The 26,227-nt window shown below is 34.4% G+C and overlaps 1 protein-coding gene across 1 annotated transcript in view; it reads right to left on the bottom strand.

Annotated features, from left to right (window-relative positions):
• Positions 1-26,227, bottom strand: part of agmo (alkylglycerol monooxygenase) — an 81,911-nt gene that overhangs the window by 42,071 nt on the left and 13,613 nt on the right. Inside the window, exon 3 of the mRNA XM_056474461.1 lies at positions 25,247-25,398. Within this exon, the coding sequence (XP_056330436.1) occupies positions 25,247-25,398 (152 nt within the window). The remainder of the gene's footprint in view (positions 1-25,246; positions 25,399-26,227) is intronic.

Genomic DNA, 26,227 nt, shown 5'->3' with positions numbered 1-26,227 from the left:
CACTTGGCAGTCACATTCTATTCATCACACGAGTTAAATTATGTTGTTTTTTTTCCTTTCATCTATCAACCAAATGCCCCCTCAAATCTAGCGCCACCCTGCATGATGCCACGAGCCTCAGCGTGGCGAGAGACCACATGCCATGTCACTCAGGTTATCAATGAACTGTGAACGTCTGGGCAGAGTGGACAAGCGCATGAAAGACGCCAACATAAACAGTCGGCCGAGGCAACCGAACCCACGTCTGTCACCACAATACTTCACAATGTCTATGCTCACAGTCAAAACTACCGCTGGAAATAAATGAAAAAGAGTAGCATATTGTAAATTACGCGGTATTGTGAATAATCATGGTTGGTATTTGTGATTGCAAGTGTGATATTGCTTCTATACAATAGTTTGATGAACAGTAGTTATCCTGACTTACGTTTCAAATAGATCAATTCAAACTCAGCTCACATGAAGAAATGATAGGTGTGTAGGAGAAAAATCACCATGTTAAAGTGTGCGAAAAGCAAACAAACAATCTAGCACCCTTTCAATACGTGCTCAAAATTTTTTTACAAACATCAGACAAACACGTGTAAATAAATAATACACCACAGTGTTTGTGGACCAATCAAATGAGCTGAATGAATTAACAACTCATTCATAGTGGCTGCACTTTCTGATGAGTTACTTATTTTAAATAATTCATTTGTGACTGTTAAAATAGTCTGTCAGATTTGCTAAATGTTTCTGATATACTGAATGGAAAGGAATTGGTTTAAATGAATTATTTGGGATGTTGGGAAAAAGGAATTTCAAAGGAGTTTTTTAAACATATTTTTGTCTCTTTTCTGTTCATTAAACAATTGTATTTGTATTGCTTAAAGATGATATTTTAACTGAACTTCTGTTGAGTGTGATATGCTTTGCATACTAATGAAGCATTTTTGCAGAAGTAGTTGAAGCTGATAGAAATGCATAGGCCTGATTGTCTAAAATTAACTTGAACTCTGCAGCTAAACTTCCTGTCAGCAGAAATGTGTTAAAACTGAACACAAAATATGTGCAGTTGAAAAAGGCTTAGGCTTTTCATGTTGTGCAGAGAATTCGTAAAAAAAGAGGACGCATGTATGGGTGCGGCCAATAAAGGACTGGAGAATGATTGACAAGAGACAAATTTGACTAATCTCCACCTGTTAATATCAGCTGCCTATATAAGTTGGAAATTAAAACTGTTGCGCACCTCCTGACTGTAACTCTTACATTTCAATTTCAATTTCACCTTTATTTGTATAGCGCTTATACAATGTAGATTGTGTCAAATTACATTGCATTGAAGATACCAGAATTCTGTGAATCGAATTATTCATTTGTCTCCAATAAATTACAAATATGTTTGACACTGAAGAAAAACCTCTCCTGACCTTTTTTATTGAACACGGATGGAATTGATTAAATATTCCAACACAGACTACACTGTTTGCGCTATGTATATACAGCCTGAATGGACAATGCAAGAGGAATATACACTTCTTTTTTTTTGTGTTATTTGCTATACACTGACTTTTTTAATCTTACAACCTTTAATCTGCACTGCAAGTTTGGGTAAAATGCTAAATTTTTCATTGGTTTGCCGAATCGGATTTTCAAACCAGTTACAAGAGAGTCAAAAAAATTTAAACGATAAAAAAAATACAAGAATTATTGAATTATTTATATAAAATTAATTACAATGTGATTAAAATAATTAAACACATTATGACAAAACAAATAATATTAATATATAATATTACAATTTAATACACTAACAATTAATTATAAAAAAATGAATATAAAATTTTATTAAAGGTGCTGTATGTAAGTTTTTGACTCTTCTTAAGCATAAAAAATACCATAATATGTTTGCAGATATTTAAGAAACATGCTAAGTAAACATTCTTGTTTATCTTAAAAACAATGCTAAAGTCAGTTATTCTGCTTTGAAAATGTCTGTTACATGCTGTAACGCTGTCTTTGTTTTGGTTCTTTCAACCCGCCCACTGCCAGTTCAGCCAATTCTATTTCAGCACCGCTGGTTGCCTTGGTGGAAAACTGTATTTCATTCATTTAGTCATGAAGGCTCTCGAATTATGAGTCCGCAATTGAAATGCAACCTCTGCTGGACAGTAGCAGACTCCAAAATGAGACGCAGATTCAGTCCCACATGAGGTTATTAATAAACAAATAATAGGAATATTACGAGCGTAAACATTAGGTGAGCAGGATACATTGTAACCCCGTGTCTTAACAAAACGCTACCTGAGGAGATACGCAGTGATAAGCAAATTTGACTGTTTACACCAGAAGAAACATGACAGAAATTAAAATACAGACCTTCAGAAGCATAGAATATGCACTCACTCACGAAATGGTAAGGTTTATAATATAAACCTCTTAACCTGTATTAAATGTACATGCTGAATAACTGTGTTGGTTTTGAGTTGACTAAAGTAAAATTTCAAACGGTTTATGTAATTTTCAAGATCTGAGGTGAACTATCTGCTGCTGCTTTCAGTAGTATGGCAATAAATGTGATGAAAAATGGCATTCATACTCACACTATTTAGCATTTAACACTGAATAAAGCACATGAGGTGTACCTGAGGTGATCATTGTCAGTTTTCTGCTGTTCAGCTGCATGAAATAGAAACCGTTTCTAATATATCAATTTGAGGTGTTGGTTGGAATAAAAACTCCTTGTAATATGGAGAATATTCCTTCTATCATGTCCCGTTGCTTTCATGTAGAACATGATTTAAATCAGCCTTTAGGCTCAATCGTCAGACTCGCTCCTGTTGGTTCTTAATCTAGCAACCTGCACTTATGTTTGTTTTGATCCAGAAATGCAATACCTAGTTCAACTACTGGGTGTCAAACTTACATACTGCACCTTTCAGGATTATCTTAATTGATTAAGATTCAAATGCAAACATCTGATTATAATAAACAAATATTCCACAAAAACAATCAAGATCTGAGTTGAACTATCTGCTGCTGCTTTCAGTAGCATGGCAATAAAAGTGATGTAAAATGGCATTCAAACTCACATTATTAGCATTTTACACTGAATAAAATACATGAAGTCTACCTGAGGTGATCATTGAATACAAATTCAATAAAAACTAATAATATTTTCTTGATTGAAATTAAAATGCAAATAAAAAGTACATAAATACATTACTATGATAATAAGAATAAACAAACATTGTTTATAACAAATATAATTTATAAAATTATAAATATTATTTATAAATATTCTTACGAACATAACTTTTTCAGTGTCCCATTAAAAATTATGCTATCATAACTACATCCCTTTAAATTTTAAGAATGATCATATCTGGGGCCAAAAATATCTAAAATGAAGCGTTGCAAAATTTGCGTCTTGAAAAGTTTTTTTTTTTTTTTTTTTTAACACACATTGTGTTCATGTTTGTGTAAAAAAACAAAAAACAGATTAACCTAAACTCCCCTTATCAGCACTGAATTCATTAAAATGTTGAAAGAAATTTAATAAGCAGATCTAAATGCAATGCCTCTGATTGGGCATTTTTTAGTTCCATCAGCTGTAATAGATTTACTTTAAATGCATATGTTGGAGACAGACTCCTTTCCTGAAGGACGAAATCTCCAACACAGAGAGACATCCCTCAGACTGCCTCGTCCAAAACACACACGCTCGCCTACAAACACAAGTGGCTGATTTGCTGGACATTGTTGATATTATTGCAGGGTCCCGGGGGCGCTCGTTTTGAGCCCTGGCTCCACATCCTGGCCGCTTCGATTCTTTTGTACGCCCTCCAACCTGTGCGGCCGGGGACTTCCAGAGGCAGGAGAAGATTTATGAAGCCCCTGTGGCCTGGGGTTAAACCCCGCCGCCTTCCACCAAGAGGATTCCTTTTGAAAACAATAACATCCAGTCTCGGCCTCCTCTGGGACGGCCCGCAGCGCTGTTGACGTGATCTGTTTGTCTTGACAACTGCCGCCGTCTGCGTAAACGCTAAACGTGTGCCACTACTGTATCCTGAACCTGATATTGAGCGTTCACACATGTAAATATGTTAGATACTGTATGTTTCTTTAACCAGGTAAAAAAAAAAATGTATAATTGAGTTCGAGATCTCATTTAAAAGAGTGACCTGGCCAAGAGGTCTGCAGCAAACGACTTAATAAAAAAAAAATAAATAAATAAATACAAAAAATAAATAAATAAATAAATACAAAAAATAAATAAATAAATAAATACCAAAAAAAAAAAAAAATATATATATATATATATATATATATATATATATATATATATATATATATATATATATATATATATATATATATATATATATATATATATATAAATAAATATACATACATCAAATTACAATGTTATGGGGTTTCTTCACACCTGCCTTGTTTAGTTCGATTGAATAGCACTAGCGTTTGTTTTCCCTCTTGGTGCAGTTCGTTTGGGCAGGTGTAAATGCAGCAGTGGCACTCGAGTGCGCACCAAAAGTGGACCAAGAAAGCGGATCTGGATCGATTTGTTTGTGAAACATGATCCAAATTAAAACAGACCCTACCGCAAAAGGTACTGTGCCTTTTTGGACTAATCCAGCTGTCGGGTCTAATGTGCTGTCCACTCATGGGGTGTGGAAGAAATATATTGGTTGACAGCACTTTACCAACAATTTTAAATAGGGAGGGAGGGAAAAACATTACCTGATGGATCATTGGTAATATTTCCGAAAGATTACCATGTCGAAGTTTAGCTAAATGAATTCACGTCTCCTACTGAAGTGACTTTTGATGCGCCTTTGCCATTTGCAATGCATTAAAACATTGTTTTATATACATGTGTATGTATGTGTGAAGAGTGTGCAAAAGCCGCAAAACGCCACTTCCGCCAAAATTGTGATAATGACATTGAGTGAATGCTTTAGGCATGTACTACACCATCAACAAAAAGATTTGCTTCTAATCATCCAAATCCCAGCGTCAGCCCATTCAGAAATAACAGTTTGTTTGCAAAAGCCACAAAACGCCACTTGCCTTTGACAGCAAAAGCCGCTATATCCCGAGAACCAATCAGAAGCCGCGAATCGAATCACATGTTTTCAATGTAGCAGCGGGCTGATACGCCGGCTTTTTTAAGGAGAGCGTTTCATTCCGCTTTCGATTTTAAAAGATGAAGTTTGATGAATTGCATGAGCCTGTCTGACTGTCAGTGAATGGCAAATGAAAACTTCCCTTACCTCAAAGCTCTCTGCATTATAAGAAAAAGAAAACACAATGTACAGTTGGAAGTGTAGCATGCATTTATGACGTTTTTTTGCGCAGCGATGCTACTTTGAATGAGTCAGATTTAATATACATTAAACGCCAACTGCGTTTCACGATAGAGTTAAGATGCCTTTATTTTATCCCACATGGATGCTAGGTATGAGGATAAACAAGAGACCAAGACCTTAAGTATGATGAGAATGAATGAATGATAGCTTCTATAATTGTCTGAGAGACATCCCCTTTTTGCCCAGTAGGCTTACCTTGTATTTTATTTGCTATTTTAAGCTATTTTTTAAAAGATAAATATAATCAAGGCTTGACATTAACTTTTTTGATCACCAGCCACTGTGCCTAGTAGTTTTCCACCGCTAGCCACTCGTCATTTTTACTAGCCACAATTTTGTTGTTGGGAAATATATTTTATATGCATAAATTTGACTTTGGCATGGGTTGCGGCATGCTAAAACTACTTCATTTAGATTTTGTGTTTTTCCACTTGCCTCCTCATTCATTTAACTGTTTTTTGTTTATGAGCTTACTCAATGAGCATGAGCAAATGGGTTATGCTTTCATGAAAAAGTGTCGCATTGCAATTAGTTTTCTTTCACAGGACTTTTCAGGACACAAAACAATAAGGATTTACCTTTTTTTTCTTTGGCCACAACAAACTAATTATTTCTTTGCCAGACATTTTAAATAAGGTGTCAAAACAAGCAAAATACTGCTGTATACATACACTTTTTATTCAACAAAACAAAACTGAATACTCTGATTAAGAGTCTACCATGTAAACAATGATTTTTGATGACCTTAATTCAACTGAAGTCATAATCAAACTAAACAAAAATCTAATTAAGACGTGGAGTATGCCTATTGTAGACCCTCCTTCTCAAATATCATGCTGGAGATGGCAGTCATCACATTTGTGAAGTTTGTTCAAAACATCAAGACATTCTTTTAAAAGTGATGTTAATTTGGATATTTTACTCAGATGTTTTAATTAAGGCTGCACAATATTTTGTTTCAATATCGCAATGTGCTTATCGCAATCTGCTCATTTGCATGAGACTGATTCCTGTGACGCTCCAGGGACAGACGAGTCTTCGCTGAGGCCAGCTTCCAGCCTCCGCCGCTGAGACTGCAGCTCTGCACAAGACGTTTGGCCAGCGGAGAAATTAAAATGGTCGTGCCCAACTGAGTCTGGTTTCTCTCAAGGTTTTTTTTTCTTCACTTTCGTCAATTAGTGAAGTTTTTTTTCCCTCTCTGCTGTCGCCACTGGCTTGCATGGTTTGGGATCTGTAGAGCTGCACATCGTTGGATTTGCTCTTCAGTGTTTGGACTCTCAGTAGTGATTTTAAACCACACTGAACTGAGCTAAACTGAACTGAACTTAAACACTACAAACTGAACTACACTGTTCCAATTTACTATGACCTTTTATGTGAAGCTGCTTTGACACAATCTACATTGTAAAAGCGCTATACAAATAAAGGTGAATTGAATTGAATGTTGAGTTAGGATTATATAGTTTAGACTTTTATAGTTATATAGTTTTATATAGCCACAGCTCAAAAATACATGAGATTTTTGAAGTTATTGCAGAATTTAACCATATTGGAGTAAAGGAAAATTTAAAGCATTCATGTGCAAGCAATTTTACCATTTATAACTTTAATATGAAATCATTTTATTGATCTATTCAAACAGTAAAGGTTTTGTAGTGTTAGATTTATTTTTATTTTTTGGATTTCTGTTCCTGAACACAATTTGATTGAAAATTGAAAATTATACTGAAAAGTATAAAGCACTGTTTATTTCACTTTTATATTTGCTCTATTGCATTTATCTATGCTTGTAATTTGTTTATTACACTTCATGCATGATTTGATCCCCTACAGAAACATCCCAATCAATCAAAAGTAATACATTATTTCCAAATACCCCTATTCAAGCCATCTGGTGAAATTGTATATATATTGCTACATTCATTCATTCATTCTTTCATTCATCCTTTCATTTTCCTTCAGCTTAGTTCCTTATTTATCAGTGGTCGCCACCGTGGAATGAACCGCCAACTATTCCAGCATATGTTTTAGGCAGCAGATGCCCTTCCCACTGCAACCCAGTACTAGAAAACACCCATACATTCTCACATTCACACAAACACTCAGACACTATGGCCAATTTAGGTAAATCAATTCACCTATAGTGCATGTCTTTGGACTGTGAGGGAAATAGGAGCACCCAGAGGAAACCCACACTAACACGGATAGAACATGCAAAATCCACACAGAAATGCCAACTGGTCCAGCCGTGACTCAAACCAATGGCCAGTGTTCTTGCTGTGAGGCAACACTACTAACAACTGTGCTGCCCCTTCTATTGCAATATGTTTAGCAGAAATACAAAATATTGCAATGTCAGATTTTTTCCACTATTATCCAGCGCTAGTTTCAATGCAAAAATGTGTTTGATTACTTGAAAGAACACTTTTTGTATTTTTACTTTTTTTAAACTCATTTTGTCTCGATGACAGCTACAAAACGCCATTTCTAACAGGATCAAAGTTTACTTTTGGCTTACAAATTACCATAAACACCTTTCCTACGGTAAAACAATGAAAGGGGTAAGGTGATAAAGAATGTAGCATTACATACTGCCTTCCATAACTTGTTTATAGTTTCACTCCGGCTTTATGACCCTTGTCTAAACCTATAACATCTAACCCCAACTAAACCTCAAAGAATGAGACAATATGACACTTCTGCTGTGTGTTACATCAAATAAAAATGTGTCTTAAAAACACCCAGACAATATCCTCCTACAAAAGGAGCAAAAGTTTCCCAAAGAATCATTATTCAAATGTCTTTATGTGACTCTGGTGAATGAAAAGAAGAGGGAATTGGGGACCTGAATTGCATGTTGCTTTACAAAAGTTGGGCTTACGAGTGGGTCTCTGGATCCAAAGACCTGCAGGACTTGTAATTAATCTAAAGACGTCATGCTATACATCCATGAGGAACAGAATGCAACCTTAGGCCAAACTAATCACCAAAACCAAGGTTATTTAAGCGAGTCTGCCATCAAAAGCACTCCAACCTAAGAGAATTACTCCAGGACAATCAATCTTTAGAGACTTTTGTGGATCCAATGAAGTACTTATTTAATAAAAGAGTGAAAAAAGGTGAAAATACTAAAAATGTTTTGCTCGCATCTAATTAAAACACATTTCTGCATTGAAACTTACAATAACAATCTGAATAAAAATGCAAATGAACAATTTCGGCGTATTTGGTTGGACTCTTTTGAAGAAACCACAAATGCAATCTCCAGCATGATATTTGAGACGAATCCAAAGATCATATTGTGCTTCATTTGAAACTCTTTGCCTGAAACAGTGCAGAATCTTCATTTCCTTTTCGTTTGTCCTCATTTATTTCAACGTTTCATTGGTTTAGTTTGTTAGCCTGTCAGTGCAGTTCAGAAAACTCATTCGTAAAGCTTTCTTGTGAAAAATGTTTTGAAATTGGACATTGTGTTGCCACTGGTATTTTATTTTAAATTCTTTTAGCTAATTTGAAGTCAATTTTTGTGATATCAAGACCAAATTTGGAGCATCATTAGACATGTGGCAAGTTTTGATTTTATAGAATCTGTATTACTTTGAGTGGCGCGGTGGCACAGTGGGTAGCGCTGTCGCCTCACAGCCTCGGTTGGGTCAGTTGGCATTTCTGTGTGGATGGCAGGGCATCCACTGCATAAAACATATGCTGGATAAGTTGGCGGTTCATTCCGTCGTGGTGACCCCTGATTAGTAAGGGGACTAAGCAGAAAAGAAAATGAATGAATATATTTGTAGAGTTCAGACGACAATTATAACAATAAAGATGTAGAGAAACAATATTGTTGGGATCATTTTCTGTAATTTAGTTTCTCAGCTAATAAACGATAAAACAATGACAGATAGTCAGAATACATTCAAATATAAAGGACTCGTGCAATTTAAAGCTACAGATGACAATGTGGAGAAGCTCTCTTGATGTTAAGATTTTATAAAGATCTAGAAAATAATTGGTTATACCTGTGGTGCTCAACCCTGTTCCTGGAGATCGACCTTCCTGCAAAGTTCAGCTCCAACCCTGATCAAACACACCTGAACCAATTAATTAGGACCTGAACAGCACTTGATATTTACAGGCAGGAGTGTTTGATATGGGTTGCAACTGAAATCTGCAGGAAGGTCGATCTCCAGGCACAGGGATGGTCACGCCTGGGTTATACAATGAGAAAGATTGATAAAAAAGCATTGAAGTTGCGCAGAACAGGCTAGCAAATTAAAGTATAAAAATAAAACCTCCTCAGGCATTTAGTGCTAGTTTCAGCATGTTTGTTTTGCATCCTTTGAAAATGCGGGGGATGGGATATTTTAACGTGTAATTCCACTACATTAAATGCGGTAGCCAAATTTGTTTCATTAGATTAATACATTTTTATTAAAGATTTGCGATAGCACAGATGGCATAGTGGTTGACGTCAACACATGCACTCCGGTGTTCAAGGCGACCCAAGTTCGAAAATGACTGAAAAGCCAGATGGAAATTCTGATTGTTATTGCCTTTTGTCTCCTACCATTAGCATTTATTTTAGAAGATAGTATAGATCCAATCTGATTCATCAGATTTAGATAAAAAAAACATATGCATGCAGCACACAAATGCCTGGCACAAAAAAAAAGTATTTAATTAAATGCATCTCTCTGTGACATGGATATTGCTTGTGCCATTTTCGCAATAACGATACTTTTTCGATCTATTGTGCAGCCGTACTAATACTGTAGCACACTGAGTTGCTGGCTACAAGGTGATAGTGCTGAATGAAAAGTATAAACTAATAAAAAAATTACAGATTTTTTATATTTGTCAGTGTGGATGCAAATATATTTTTCTTTATATTTCTAGCTATCATGCTTGGTGAATTTCCCAGTGCTGACCCCTGACACATCAGGACCCCTGAAATATAATAACCTGCTGTATTGAAAAAAAGGCCTCAGGTCAGTATTTAAAATTTTTTTTTTTAATTATATACCGTATATACAGAGCATGTCTATAAACACATAAAACAATATGAAAAAAATATATATCCTGAACCCTTATTTCCAGGTTTATTAACAGCAGATTCCACATCCCAGCTTTTCAATGTGGTCTCAGACTTCTGGAGCCCACCGTACATCTTTCATTGCTCATGACTCATAAGACAGAGAAATGAAAGGCTAACTTGATGAAGCCCCAATGCAGCGGCAGCCACCGTGGCCTTCCTGTCAAAAGCCCATTGGGTTCCTGAGCTGAGGGTTGAGCTGAGGTTTTGGTGGAGCTTTTTGAAAATAGCAAATGGGGACTAGAATCACAGTTGGTCTGCGTGCACGAGAGCAAACAGACCTACCACTGCTGTCAGCAAACTGGCCACATCTCATCTACTGGTGCCACTGAGTGCCTAAGATCGTGTTTACCAACCGTACACAAGTAAAACTCACTGAGCAAATGGTGTAAAAGCAACTAAGATTTGGTTCATTATTGTTAATTACTATTATTATTATGTATTTTTGCATATATTTTTATGGCTCTGTGGAAGATAGAATGGGTGTTCTTTGGTTGGTGTTTGGTTACTAAAATAGTAGTGGTCCCCAACCTTTTTATCACTGTGGACGGGTCAACGCTTGACAATTTTACCGCGGCCAGGGGGGGGTGGGGGCTGGTTGTACGTAGATTGTAAGGTTATTACAAGTTGACAAAACATTGCTGCAACTCTGATACAAGTTTTATTTATGGAGAAAATTTAAAAGCATTGCAGTGTTTGTCTGAGATAATTAGACTATTGAAGTGTGTATATTCAATGCAAAATATGAAGCTAATCGGTCAGTTCTTGTCATTCTGAAGATCAACTGGTCGCGCCTGGAAGGCTTGAGCGCGTACAAGCCACACGACACAATTGGAAATAATGAACTTGTGGTCAGAAAAGATTTTTCAAAATAAAAGATTATTCAAACTCAGAAATAATTAATGATTTCTTGTACAGCCCAGTACAAATTGATCCACGGACCAGTACCAGTACTTGTCCCGGTGGTTGGGGACCCCTGTAATAGAGTATATATCTATCGCATTTTTTGTTAATGTTTTGAAAGAATAAAAAGTATCTGCAAACAACACCACTAAAATCAAAAATAAAAGATTTTGAATCTGTTGCAAAAATAGGGCTGCACAACATATCGTTTCAGCATCGATATTGCAACGTAAGCAATGTTGAGTCTGGATTATAATTTTATAATATCATATATAAAATAATGTTGTATAATAATATAATATAATAATCTTTTTGAGGCCTGGGACTATGTGAGAATTTTGAAAGTCTTCAGGCCTAAGAAATTGTACCGTTTGTAACTTTAATAACGATTCATTGAATTGAATTGTTTATACAATGAAGACTACGCAGCATTATTTTACATTTGATTATTCAATTACTGTTTACCCGAATGGTGTTAAGACTCAATAAACAATAAAACACTGTATTCTATTTGTATCTTTTTCTTTATTGAATGTATCTATAATTGAAAATTGTTGATTACATTTTTTGCAGATGCACTCTCTTACAGAATCATCCCAATCTAAAACTATAAATTAAAGACTATAAAACTATAAAATCTGGTAAAATTGTATTCATATCGCAATATAGTTGAAGTCAAATTCATGAGGCCTCTTGTGAATTTTTTCTATTTCAAATATTTCCCAAATAATGTTTAACAAAGCAAAGAAATTTTCACAGTATTTCCAATAATATTTCTTCTTCTGGAGAAAGTCTTATTTGTTTGATTTTAGTAAGAATAAAAGCAGTTTTACTTTTCCTTTTTTTTTTTTACAAACAAAGTTTTACAAATAGTTTATTTTAAGGTCAATATTATTAGCCCCCTTAAGCAATATTTTGATACTGAACGAACCATCATTACACAATGACTTGCCTAATTAACCTAACTTGCCTAGTGAACTTAATTAACCTAGTTAAGCCTTTAAATGTCACTTTAAGCTGAATACTAGTATCTTGAAAAATATCTAGTAAAATATTATTTACTGTCATCATGGCAAAGAGAAAATAAATCAGTTATTAGAAATGAGTTATTAAAATTATGTTTAGAAACGTGTTAAAAAAAAAAACCTCTCCGTTAAATAGAAATTTAACAAGACAAATATTTACAGGGGGGCTAATTATTCAGGAGGGCTAATAATGCTGACTTGTATATCAGTATATCAACTCTGTATTGCAAAATAAAAAAAATATCACAATGTTAGATTTTTCTAATATGGTGCAGCCCTATGCAAAATTATTGAAAAATGAACTATATAATCAAAACAGCAGCATATATCCATTTTAAAGCTAAAGCACATCTTGTAGACAGTGCAATTGAGCATATTTCCTATATTGCACGTTTGGGACCGCAGCTATTTTAATGCACTTCTCTGTCTAAGGATTAAAAAAAGAAAAAAAAAAAACGTCTTGGTGTGTAAAAAGATCCAGAAGACCATTAACCTAGTCCGGGATAAACCATAAACCTCGTCTGGCCCACGTTGCCAAAACCGAGCATGCGGTCGGAAAGCCAGCCTGGCAACAGTGGAGTGTGGCATCGCAATAGAGGAAGACATGGAAAGGCCAAACACCAGCAAGAGTCGCAATAAAGGTTTGCAGGGAACTGGAAAATAAGGCAACATGTGGAAAAAATGTGACAGGGAATGACAGAAGAGAGCAGAACGGACACATGCAAATAGCTCATGCAGATGCCTGGACAACATCAAACGCTGAACGTGGCTTTTGATTTATGAGGACATGGATTTCTTTTCTTTCTAAATATACAGTACTGTGCAAAAGATGCTTCAAAAAAACTACAGTTCAGAGTTTTAGGCACTTAATAACTTATATTAGCTACATCAAATCAGCATTTGGTATGACCACACTTTGCACTAAACAGTGACGTAAACATATGAATAACCATCCATAATTCAACAATATTAAGACATTGGACTATATGTGCTTCTTGGTATGTTGTTCAATTCACCCTTACCTTTCAAAATAAACCGCAATGTACAGCAATGAATGCGTGTGTGTCTTGTTATTATGATAATAAATGTGTGTAATACTCCACTGTGTACTCCTTACACATATTTAGCAAATACATTCTTTATAAGCTTTCCATTAAAAAACAACTACAGTAGCTACAATCGGTGCTTGAGGGTTGTAGCTTTATTACACTGATGTATAGTTTGTTAAGACTACTCATGTTCTTTTTGGTGTAATCTATTTGTAAACACTGACATGTCCTGACCATAAACTGTAAAAGATATGGATGTAGTATCTGTGATGTCACCCATAGGTTTCTGAAGAGCACAAATGAAGCTGCAAGTGGGCGTGGCCAACCGGCGCCATTGTTCGCACGTCACTGCTCCAACCGGGGGTAACCAAATAAGGGCAAAGAGGCGGAGCGTGAGCGGAGCTACAAACGCCTGCTAGCTTTTGCTTAGACAGGCTTTTCTTTGGGCGAAACGCTTAATACTTCATTACCTGTGACTCATTTATGTTTTGACAACATGTGCTTAGCTGTATACTATATCAATAAAGTGTTTAGTGTTCTAAAAACTGTTGTAACACGTTGAGCCACTAAACATAGTTCTTATGATGCTTTTCTACAGGAGGAAAATGCAAATGACTTCCAAATACTTCAGATATAGTCTGTGTTAGTAAATGCAAGGCTGTTTATGAAATCCAGGCATACTGTACTGTATGACAACGTTTCAGATCACTTTTCTAGAGCCTACAGCTTATCAATCTGGCAGATTCTGGAGTGCATTAGAGGTCTAAAGAAAATGATAAATGATCTTAAATAAAACAAATTCATTTATAGAGATGGTATACAAGTATATAATTTCACTCACCTGGGAAATAGAGGCCACGTGAATGGTTTGTGAGCACAATTAAGTGCACACAGCAAGCCATATTATCTGATAATTGTAGGAAATAATTCCAAAAGGCAACTGACTGTGTAAAGCCACATAAAAATAAAATAAAAAATACGATGTATGTGCCGAGTTCAGCAGCTAATCAGCCAGTATCAGCTGAGGTGACGAGACAGCGACCAGCGAGACCTAGGCTGTTTCTCAATTCCAAGAACACAGAGAACGGACTTGCGTTCTTGTGGAGACTGGTCTTGCCAGGTGTCCTCGGAAGAACGAACTTGGGAGACCGTGAGGACAGAGGATGCATCCTCTGAGAAATGAGATGCTGCATTCTTCCTGATGGTCACATGACCTTCACGCCTTTTAAATGGTAAATTATTTAAACATTACAGCATTCATACAACGATTTATCGTTTTTCCCCTTATCAAAATCTATACTATGCATAAAAACATAATAAATAAACGTTGCACAATATAAATAAAACAGATTTAAATACGAATATCAGCAAACAAACTCCTTTAATGTGTTTATTCCTTTATTAAGATGTTCATGGTCATTTTTACTTTCACCGTTTCATTTAGGGAAACTCCTGAGATAAATTATATCTCTGAACTTTAATAATATATCTAAATAAAATGCTGCGCTTCCCACCTCCAGTTGCAATGACTTCTGGGACTTCCAGAGCAAGTTCGGTGCTCAAGTGTGCATCGGTGCGTCCTCGATATCAAGATCACATCCGGAAGTTACATGCGTCCTCTGTTCTTGCGGTCTTGAGTATTGGAACTGAACTTTGGCAGCTGATGATGATGTTACAAGACAACACATGGACGCAAGACCACTGAAGAACAGCCATGCTTGTCACTCAAGTGGCCACGCCCTTAATTATGCAGACTTAATATAACAATATAAACAAAACGGATGAGTTATAAAAAAAATCACCCCCCCACAGTTGTCATGAAGGGTAATGTTAGCTATATGAAACAAAATCATTCTTTGTACCAGGCTGTGAACACCTTTTTTTCTGCTGTAAAGTTGGCCATTTTAACATTGGGCTCAATAGAAATTTGCTCTTTTATGGAGCCAGGACTAGCGGAATTGACGAATTTCAGTTACTTACGTATTACCTTCACGAGGGAGAGGGGGAGGTTGCCACTTGGTTCTGACACTAAGAGGTTAAAACACTTGCCCATAGTTTGTGAGGTAGCAGGTAGGTAGGTTTTTTGAAGCCTCTTAGAGATGTTGCCAAAATTCTTCTGGATTTAGTTTGTCCCAGTTTGTTCTGTTTCTTCGTGTCATTCCAGACAGACTGGATGATGATCAAATCAGATCTGTGTGTGGAGCACTGAATGTTACATTTATTCATTCAATTTTCCTTTGGCTTAGTCTCTTATTTATCAGGGGTCGCCACAGCAGAATGAACCGCCACCTACTGTATTCTGACATATATTTTATGCAGCGAATGCCCTTCCAACTGCAACACCCATGCACTCTCGCATTCACACACTACAACCAATTTAGCCTACCCAATTCACTTATACCGCATGTCTTTGGACTGTGGGGGAAACCGGAGCACCCAGAGGAAATCCATGCAAACAGGGAGAACTTGCAAACTCCACACAGAAATGCCAAATTGCCAAGCCGGGATCGAACCAGTGACCTGCTTGCTGTGAGGAGACAGGGCTAACCACTGAGCCACCATGAAATGTAAAGTATATCAAACTGAAATGCTACAAAAAATATATATAGAAAGAACCAACTTTAAACCTGGTGGCCTAAGACTTTTGCACAGTACTGTTTATATATATATATATATATATATATATATATATATATATATATATATATATATATATGCTTTATTAGACATGCAAGTATAGTATAAAAAAAACAAAGAACAATACAAAGAACAAACTTAGTCTGCATTTTTCCTTTTTGTTTTCTGCCGGACTTCAAACTAGAACTTAACAACATCAAGTTACCCCAGCAAGTTTAACTCAAGTAATTCACCACTGTGTGTTAAATGTAAGGTGGAAGTGGAAGGCTACACCTATTTATTATGGAATTGTCCTGTTATTAGAGCTTATTGGTCAAAAGTAGTTAATTTTATGAGCCGTATGATTGGACTTCAGCTACAGTTCAATCCGTTGTCCTTGATTTTAGGTCTCTCAGTTAGATGTTTGTCTGACAAATTCACTAATTGTTTATTTGACATTTTAGCCTTTGCCCCCAGGAAAAAAACACTGGTAAACTGGATCAGTGACAAACCCCCATCCTAGAAAGGGTGGCACAATATTATTAGGGAAATGATTCCCTTAAAATTCCTTACCTGTCTCATTCATGTCCACTGAGGCTTTTTATCAAGTCTGAACTTCTTACTTGGATTTTATTGATGTTTCTGTATTTTGTAAGCTGTATTTTGATATGTCAATTTATGTATTTTATACATTGCACATGCAGTTTATGTGCTTTTTATTATATTATTATTATTTATTTATTTTATTATTTATGAATATATATAATTTATTCTCTTGTTGGTTTGTTTCAATGTATTTTGTGGTTAATAGTTAAAATGTTAATAAAAAGAAAAAAAAAGTTATCCACCTCCCACCCATAAACCTCTTGGGATGAATGAAAATCACGGTTAGAGATAAACAGAATAAACAATGAAACTATATATTAAAAGTTGATGATCAAATAAGCATGATAAAAATAACTAAATAAATAAGAAAATAATAATAGAGGATAGAGGTTTCTAACAATACTAAATGTTACCACTTTATGAATCGGTTTTAAGTTTAAGCTTGAATGTATTTTTACACTATGTCATTCAAGCAGGCTGGTATAAATTATGTAACAATTGGGTTGCTACAGATATTATATTGCCAATATAACAGGCAATTTGAACAAATCTGAGCATGCCTGTAGTGTCCACAAAGGATTTTTCTCCTTTATGTTTTTGACCCGCTGAGGGGAAAATGAAATTCATAAAATGATCAAAAACAAAAATCTGATTTTACAATGGTGCTAATTAGGGTCAGTACAGTTTTATAGTGGTCATTTTTCTCCTGTTCCCCTAAACTTGTTTTTTATGTTAGAATAAAGATTTATAGCTTACAAGTCCGAAAAGAAAGGAGCTTTAGATAAAAGCTTCTGCGCTCAAACTGAACCAAAAAATAGTACGAAAACTATTCAAGGATCATTAGCTAAACCTCAGTGGTCAGAAGTAAAATCTGAAGGAAAAAAAAACAAAGGGCGTGTGGTTTAGACAGAGCTCACAGGTTTCTGGTTATAGAAAATAATCAATAAAATCTTTTACACTCAAAGTTTAGATTTTAAAGGTGTATAATGTACATATTTCATTTTAAAAGGAAAACATAAAAATAAAAAACACAATATTCAAAAGAAGACACTTTTTGGAAAAAATAATTGAATAAAATATTATTTGAATCCATTAACAATGACTCTTTAGAATCAGTTCAATATACAGTTGAAGTCAGAATTGTTAGATTATTAATAATTATAATAATTATTAATTATTATTATTAAAAGATAATACTTTACAGATAAATTATTATTTGAATCCATTATCAAATGACTCTTTTGAATCACTTCAATATAATGTAATGCTCAAACATCATATAAACCATTCCAAACTGAACCAGAACCATTTGATCCCTTCAGATTTCTGATTCGTCTCTCAGTTGCATCCTTGCAAAGGTATAACAGCTAAATTACAGTAACTACAATCCTTATAACAGCAAAAAAAATAAAAGGATATTATGTCTGGGGCTGACGAATTAGAGCCATACGACATCCAAAAGAAGTCATCTTGGACAGCGATGGAACAGAAAACCAGACAAATAATTTCCTCTGAATTCAAAAATTAAAAAAAAAAACAAGTACAAATTGGACACTGGAGACCTCAGACATAAATGACATTTCCGACTGGGAGCAGGAACTCGGGACAATGGAAAACATAACATGACAGCCACAAGCACCTCATCACTATTTAGGGGTTCAAGTGAAGTCTGCAGAGATGTACTATTAAAAAAAAAGAAATGTCCTGCCATCATATCAACATTAAATCTCAAATGGATGTAATTGGTGCAACATATGGTAAGCATACCTAAAAAACCGTAGTACGTTTTACTTTTCTCACTCTAAGTCAATGGCCTGGCTTCTGACCCACTGCAGATGTTTACTTGTGTAATAAAAGAGGACATGGGGCAAAGTATTGAGCAATGCACGTATGAGACAACAAAACAGCCAGTAACGTTGTATTTTGGTAAACCAAGTAGAGGGATTATGCTTTATGTGAAGTGTAGAGCTGCTTCCAAGGACAAGATCCAATGTCTCAATACAGAACTGTTGAGAAGCAGATTTACAATCTATGGTTACAAAAAATGTTTACTGGCAATGCGACGGCCGCGATTGAAGGAGGAAGAAAAACACCGCAGCACTCAAAGATTACAGCTGTGACAATGTTCTACTCTGTTTGGACACATGTCTCACGGCCTGAACTCACGCTACGCAAACATAAGTGTCTTTTGCAATCGCGCACTTCTTGACAGATTGATATTTCGATATGTGCAGCCAGATAGGGAGAGTTTCACTTTAGATGCATTTTCCACATCTGGATGGCTGACAGATAATACTGCGTTCAAATGAATTTACTGAAATATGGAAAACAAAATGCTGGTATATATACGGTACAAAGTAAATCATGCAAGAACAGTCAGCAGCTACTCGCTTTTCCAAGTTATGAGCTCTCAAAAGTTGCATTACACACAATCCTTGAAGACACAGGGGTCAAAACAACATTATCATGAAACTAAGCTGGCCATTGTGGGAATAAAGCAAAGCTGACATGTGTAAGATATGAGTTTAGACACAAATAATGTTTCCAAAGGGGTAGTTCACTCAAAAATGAAAGTTTACTTACTATTTACTCACTTTCAAGTGGTTTTAAACCTTAATGAGTGACTTTCATCTGTAGAACGGTAAAGGAAGAAGAATGTTGAAGAATGTTGGAAACCTACCACCCTTTACTTCCATAGTAGGAAAAACAAATACCATGGAAATCAACAGTGTTGGGGAAAGTTACTTTTAGTAATGCATTACATTTAGAGTTGGGCGATAATTGGATAACGATAATTATCACACACATACATATATATATATATATATATATATATATATATATATATATATATATATATATATATATATATATATATATATATATATATATATATATATATATATATATATTTATTTATTTATTTTTTTTTCCGATAAAATGATAAGGACAATTCGATAAGTGTTTGATAATGTTTACGCACTATGCATAATGCTGCGCAGGCATTTTGCAGCCTGCCTTTCCAGATGCCGTTCCCAGTACAAGTTTTCAGCCATACAGTGTTAGTTGCACTTGGAGGAGTAAGAAAAAAAATAAGGTAAAAAATGTCACGGACATTGTTGACAAGAAGCGTCACTAAACTTCAGTAGTCTGGAGCAACTTAGTTTTTTGAAATCAGATACAAAACTGAGCAACGTGCAGTACAAACTACGCAGACGACGAGTGCGATCAAAAGCAGGCAACATCGCAAAGCTGTTTCATCATTTAAAACAATAACACCATATGCTAATAAAATGACAGACCCAAACAAGTGTTGGTAAACCAGCACAACAACCCAACAGAGTTTGATGTAAAGCTGTGCCTTACGAGAAAAAACCCCCGAAGAGACAGACGAAAGATATGACAGACAACACAATCTTAAACACATCTCAATGAACACTTGATGCTTGCGGTAAACTAGAAGCTGCATTAATTAAATAAATCTCAAGCTTATGTTTCCTTTTTAATATTAAGATATTTTGTTTGAAATCTGTAATACCACTATTGACCCTCATCGATGGTAAAACAACCAGCCTTTATATATTTAAAGGACATCATCACTGAGGACAAATCAGATGCTCAAGTCATAATCTTTAAAATAATGACATATTAAAAATGCAGCAAATATATGACGGATGTCTACAACAACAGTGGATCATTAATTAAATCCTTATTTTCCACAAAACTAAGCATCATCCACCCTCAGTTGTATAAGACAGGCACAAACTAAAAATATTTTAATAGTATTCTTAGGTTAGCAAGGATGACAGTGCTCAGAAACTCATTGAGTGAGTGGAGAGGCTCCCCGCAAATCTCGCCGTGATGCGCGATGTATAAAATAAGAGTCTGCATAGGCCTATTCGTGCCAGTCTGTGAGATAAAATTGGTTAAAACACCCACGGAAATAACCGAGATCTGCGCATAACAGGGTTTTTTATGCATCCTGCAATATGCGATGTCAAGATGGTAAACTGCACACACTTGATTATGTAACGCATGGATACGTCTCTCAACGCAAAGCATAACTAAACCTTTAAATGTCCATGCTGAATTAAGATTGTTCTTTTGTTTATTATTTTATTATTTATATTGTCAGACAGCTAAAACATTTCACAAAATGTGCTAAAATCAGCTGCACAAAGCGATTGGCATGCTGAAAAATCCTATAAATTTATAGAAATAAAGATTTGACATTTATCGTGATAATTATCGATATCGACTGATGTGAAAAAAATTATCGTGATCATTTTTTGCCATATTGCCCAGCCCTAATCACAATATTGAGTTACTCCCCAAAAAAGTAACTTTTTTTTTTTTTTTTTTTTACAGAGCATTGTGTTCTGCGCCCTAATTGGCTGTAGACAATTGTCAATGAATCTCCTCCGTGACGTGTCTCCTGTACAATGCAGAATGCATTCTTATTGCCAAATTTAACAAGGGATCACTGTATAATCTATACCTTCATTTACCTTAAAAAAAAATAATAATTCAGGAAAATGTTATCTTCGAAGAACTTCCTGACCCCAGAGCTATACATGTCGTTTAGATTGTTGAAAGTTTAAAGCAATTAAAAAGTTATTGAAAGTTTAAAGCTACTTTTGTACTTTTTGTCTTATTAGTGAAGTAAAATCTCTGTCCATTGAGACAATCCCCTTTTCCTTTTCTTCGATGCATTCAAAATAATAAGAATACTTCCATCGCAGAAATGTAAAGCTCTGGCCTGCCATCTTGGTTTCTGTCTGTTCCTGCTTTCTCTCATTGAGTGCAGGATTCAAGCATAGACTGTAAAAGATATGGACGTGTACTTCATTACCTGCTACTCGTTTGTGTTCTGACCACATGTACTTGGTTGTACACTGTATCAATAAAGTGTTTAGTCTTTTAAAAACACTGTTGTAATACACTGAGCTACTAAACATTGCTCTTATGACGTTTTTCTACAAGTGGAAACCCTGAATTATTAGTTTCTAGTTTGTCAAAATATTTTCTTTTGTGTTCAACAGAAGAAAGAAACTCAAAAAGTTTTGGAACAAATGAAGGGAGAGTAAATGATGACAGGATTTTCATTTTTGGGTGAACTGTCTCTTTAAATATGTAAAAGCTATTTTAAAGAATGAAAAGCTAGGTGTTGAATTATTTCTGGATCTGAATGATTTGTGCCTCGTCCCAAAATACTTTGAGAAAATTGTTGGGGTTTAGTTTACTACTCATAGTCAAGAACACGTTGCACTTTGAGTTTTCAGCGTCTGTCCTTTCACTGCATGATGACATGAACTTCTGAACTCTCGAGTTGCTTTGAGAGTCATTTCACAGGCATTTCACCGTTTTATTTGAGAAAAACTATTGTCATGTCTAACAAGGCACAGAAACACGAGCATTTTCACAACAACCCAACTTCAAATTAAACAGTTAGTCCAAGCCAAAATTTTAACTGTTCTTAATTACTCATCCTCTTGTTGTTTTAATCCCCTGAGACCTTAGTTTGTCGTCTGAACGCAAATTGGGAAATTTTAGAAGTCTTTTGTGTAGGCTTGTATTTTACAGTACTACAAAAATACTCAAAAATGCCTCTGTCAATGTTATATTATGAATTATATTTGATTTACCAAAGTCACACAAGTGCTAATTTTACATCTGTCACATCTATAACGCAGAGGTCACATCCATAACCAAGCTTTTCCCTCATAAATGCAAAAATGTAAAATCAAACAAAATCAATCATTTTTGTTGTATAGAGAGCCAACTCTTATCTTTTTGATTAACATTATTTTTCTGAGCTGAGCAATTTTTTTCACATAATTTCTATCAAGTATGTTGTATACTGAAAACTTGCAAACTTTTTGGTCACATCCATAATGTATGTTTAAAATATAAAAAAAGTTTCCATATTGATATTTTTCTGATCCTATAACCCTGTGGTTAGTTGTTTTGGAAAATGTAAACAGATGTTTGAATATAATGTTTACATGTAAATTTCTATGTTTCTATGTAAATTTTAGTTTTAAGTTTTTACAGCAAATGATCCATAACGCTGGAATGACTTTTATGTTGACATATTGCCATTAGAGTAAGCAGCACAACACGCAATCCGTGCATTGCCCATAGTAATAAATATACACCCTGACTTGTCATGGAAGACTATGGCAAAGAAAGTTGCTTTTACAGTTTTTTGGTGCACAAAATTTATCATAGTCCTACATATATGGATTAACACTAAAGTCACATGAAATGTTTTGACAATTTCTTTGTTTGACAATTTCTGGACTTTAAACATGCGACTGTTGCTGTCTATGAGGATGAGAAAACTCTCTGAACCCATTTGAAATTACTTGACTTGTGTTTTAAAGATGAATTAAGGTCTCAGGAGTTTGATACAACATGAGCTTGAGTAATTACTAACAATTTGGGTTTCATTTTTGTGTGAAATGCTTTAAAATCTTGGATAAAGAAATGGACAGGCATTTAGTATTATTTCTCAGCGTATTATAGTTCTCAAAGTATTATATATTATTATATTTTATTAAAAATGATTCCATTTTATTTTTAAGTGTTTATTTTAATTTATTCTTTATTTTTGATTACACAACTGGTTTTTCAAGTGTTAAACATAAATTTTGGAAGTAAATCTATTTACTTCTCGTCACCAGGTGTTTGACCGTAAAGCACCTCAGAGTCTGTAATCCTGATGCCATTGGCCAGATCAAGCCGGTTCTCCTCCAGTCAGTCCTCGCTGTTGCTCCCGTGACAAAAAAAATTAGTGGAAATGACAGCAGCACGGTGAAAGCATTGAAATACGACACGAGCAGACACTTAAAAGTATTAATTTAACACATTTTGTGCCCGATAATGGGTTTTAATTCCGTATTAGCGATCCCGATCACGAATGAATAGTTCTTTTTAACCTGATCTTCTAAGTGGACTTGTTGAACTAGTTCACCAAATTGAACTGAATCATTTGAAATGATTCACGTTTGCAGTAAGCAGAGTTGGGTGTAATGCGTTCCACAGTAACGCATTACTGTAATCTAATTACATTTTTGAGGAATGCAGTAATGTAACACATCACATTTTACATCTGTGTAATTGATTACAGTTACTAAAGTCAATGTTATTGCGTTACTTGCGTTACAAATATAATATTTAGAAGAAAAAGAAATGCTTCTTTAAAATCACGTTTTCCACTGCAACATCAGTTAATAATTATGCACTTTTATATAGCTGGAGAACACAAGCTGAAATGGTTGCTGTCGAGAGCGGCTGCTTCTCAAGTGGAAATAAAGACATTACTTTGACTTCATTGAGCGTAAAAACAAAAATATTGCTGTGAAATTCAGTCTATGTCCAGTCTTTAAAGAACTTTCAACTGCTTTTAACTCAACCAGCAACTTGTTCAAGCATTTGGACAGAAAGTCTTCTACGACAATACTCGTCGCCATGGAGAAGACCAGGCTAAATTGGATTTTTGTGCAGGATCGGGAATGAAGTTATCTTCTGAATGTGAAGAGAAGCATAGCTGCTTATGGGTCCATTCACATATTGCATCTTTTGCGCATGCACATATTGGGAGCGTATATTGCGCACAAGCACATATGGAGGGCATATTGCACATGCATGCATTTCCCAGTTGAAAACCGCGTGTCACGTGACAAGAACTGACCAATCAGTTTCATACTTTGTAAGTAATATATACATTTCGGCAGACTATAAATATTCCTTTAGCTCTTTTGAATGTGTCAAGCTGCTGTGATCAACCCATTGTAATGTTTTTTTAATGAATATCAAATCACCAAAAGAGCAGCAGGATATTTTGCATTTTTTATAGGTATATTTTAAAATATTTTAAAAGTAATTTCAAAGTAAAGTAATTAGTAATCTGATCTAAACAGAGGGCTTAAATTAGAGGATCTGGTGAAACGTAAGTTTATTACATAACAGAAAATGGTAATGGAGTTTAAATAAGTGAATCATGCTTCAGTTGCTTGCAAAACTTAATTGTAAGAAACTTTTCAGATCATGGTGGTCATGGTGAACTAATTTTTAATGTCAAACTATTATTAAAACAGGCTTTGTGATTTAACTACTAAAACAGAATCCAGAAATATTTAAACAATAAACCTGAGATTGATTAAAAAAAAAAAAAAAAGCTTTTATAAGGACCTGCAAACCTAGACACGAGTTTCAAGGGACGGCAGGTGAATTATGCCAAAAATGTTGGTCTGTTTTCCATGAAAATGTATTGTATGGCTTCTGAAGTCAGACCCACTTTAATGACGGTTTTTATATCACTATAAACTGTATGGAAAATAGATTTAAAATGACGTTTTTAATAGTTTCTACTCCAGAAGGTGTAAAAATGCTATTAGTACTAGAATAAAGAACCAATTAAATTACTAAATAATCACATAAAAAACCTTATAAGAAGAGAACGGCACACCCTGTGAAAATGGGAATGCTACGATGTTTCATTTGTATGTCCAGCGAACTTTTAAAGCAGATGGATCATAGATATGCTACTGCAGCAGTGCATTTGGCAGGATGTTCACATACCATGGGCGAATCGATGGAACCAGTAGTATCCCATGTCCACACCAAGAAACGCAAGCCACCAAGTCCATGCCGAATCCCAGGGAAGCTCCAAAAAATGAAAGTTGTCCCAGATATAAATATAAGCAGACAGCTCCACACTTCTCATCATGAGCCTTGAGAAAAAGAAATAAGTTATATGAAAGGAGATCATCAGATAAACAGCAGATAAACATGTCATCAAATCTATTTGATGAAAAACACATGATTAAAACATAAAATAACATCATTTTTGTGCTTTAAAAAAACACTAATTTAATTTAATTTTATTTTATTTTTATTTAAACGACTAGCTATTAACTATTAAAATAAAAAAACTATTATTAATTTTATTTAATTTTATTAAACTATTTTTATTTATTTATTTTTAATTTAATTTTATTGTATTTTATTTAATTTTTGTTTTTAGTTAACTATTATTAATTTTATTTTATTTTATTTAACTTTATTTTTATTAAACCTTATTTTTATTTAATTATTTAAAATTTTATTTAATTTTATGTATTTTGTTTTATTTAACTTTATTTTTATTCAACTTATTAATTTTATTTTATTTTATTTAACTTTATTTTTATTAAACCTTATTTTTATTTAATTATTTTAAATTTTATTTTATTTTATGTATTTTGTTTTATTTAACTTTATTTTATTTAACTATTATTGATTTTATTTAAATTTAACTTTATTTTTATTTAACTATTATTAATTTTATTAAATTTTTTAACTTATTTTAACAATTTTATTTTAATATTTTTTTATTTGATTTAATTTAACTTTTAACTATTTTAATTGTATTTTATCTTATTTAATTTAATTAAAAAATGTTATTTGACTTTATATTTATATAAATTTATTTATATTTAACTTTACTTTTAACTATTTTTAATTTAATAGCAACACTAGCTATATTAAAAGGCAAAAAAGAGTTTAATTTCCCCATGCAAA

Source organism: Danio aesculapii, chromosome 15 (assembly GCF_903798145.1).
Source record: "Danio aesculapii chromosome 15, fDanAes4.1, whole genome shotgun sequence".
In the NCBI taxonomy this organism is placed as follows: Eukaryota; Metazoa; Chordata; class Actinopteri; order Cypriniformes; family Danionidae; genus Danio; species Danio aesculapii.
The sequence above is the reverse complement of the archived record's forward strand: the minus strand, read 5'-3'. Positions and strand labels throughout refer to the sequence as shown.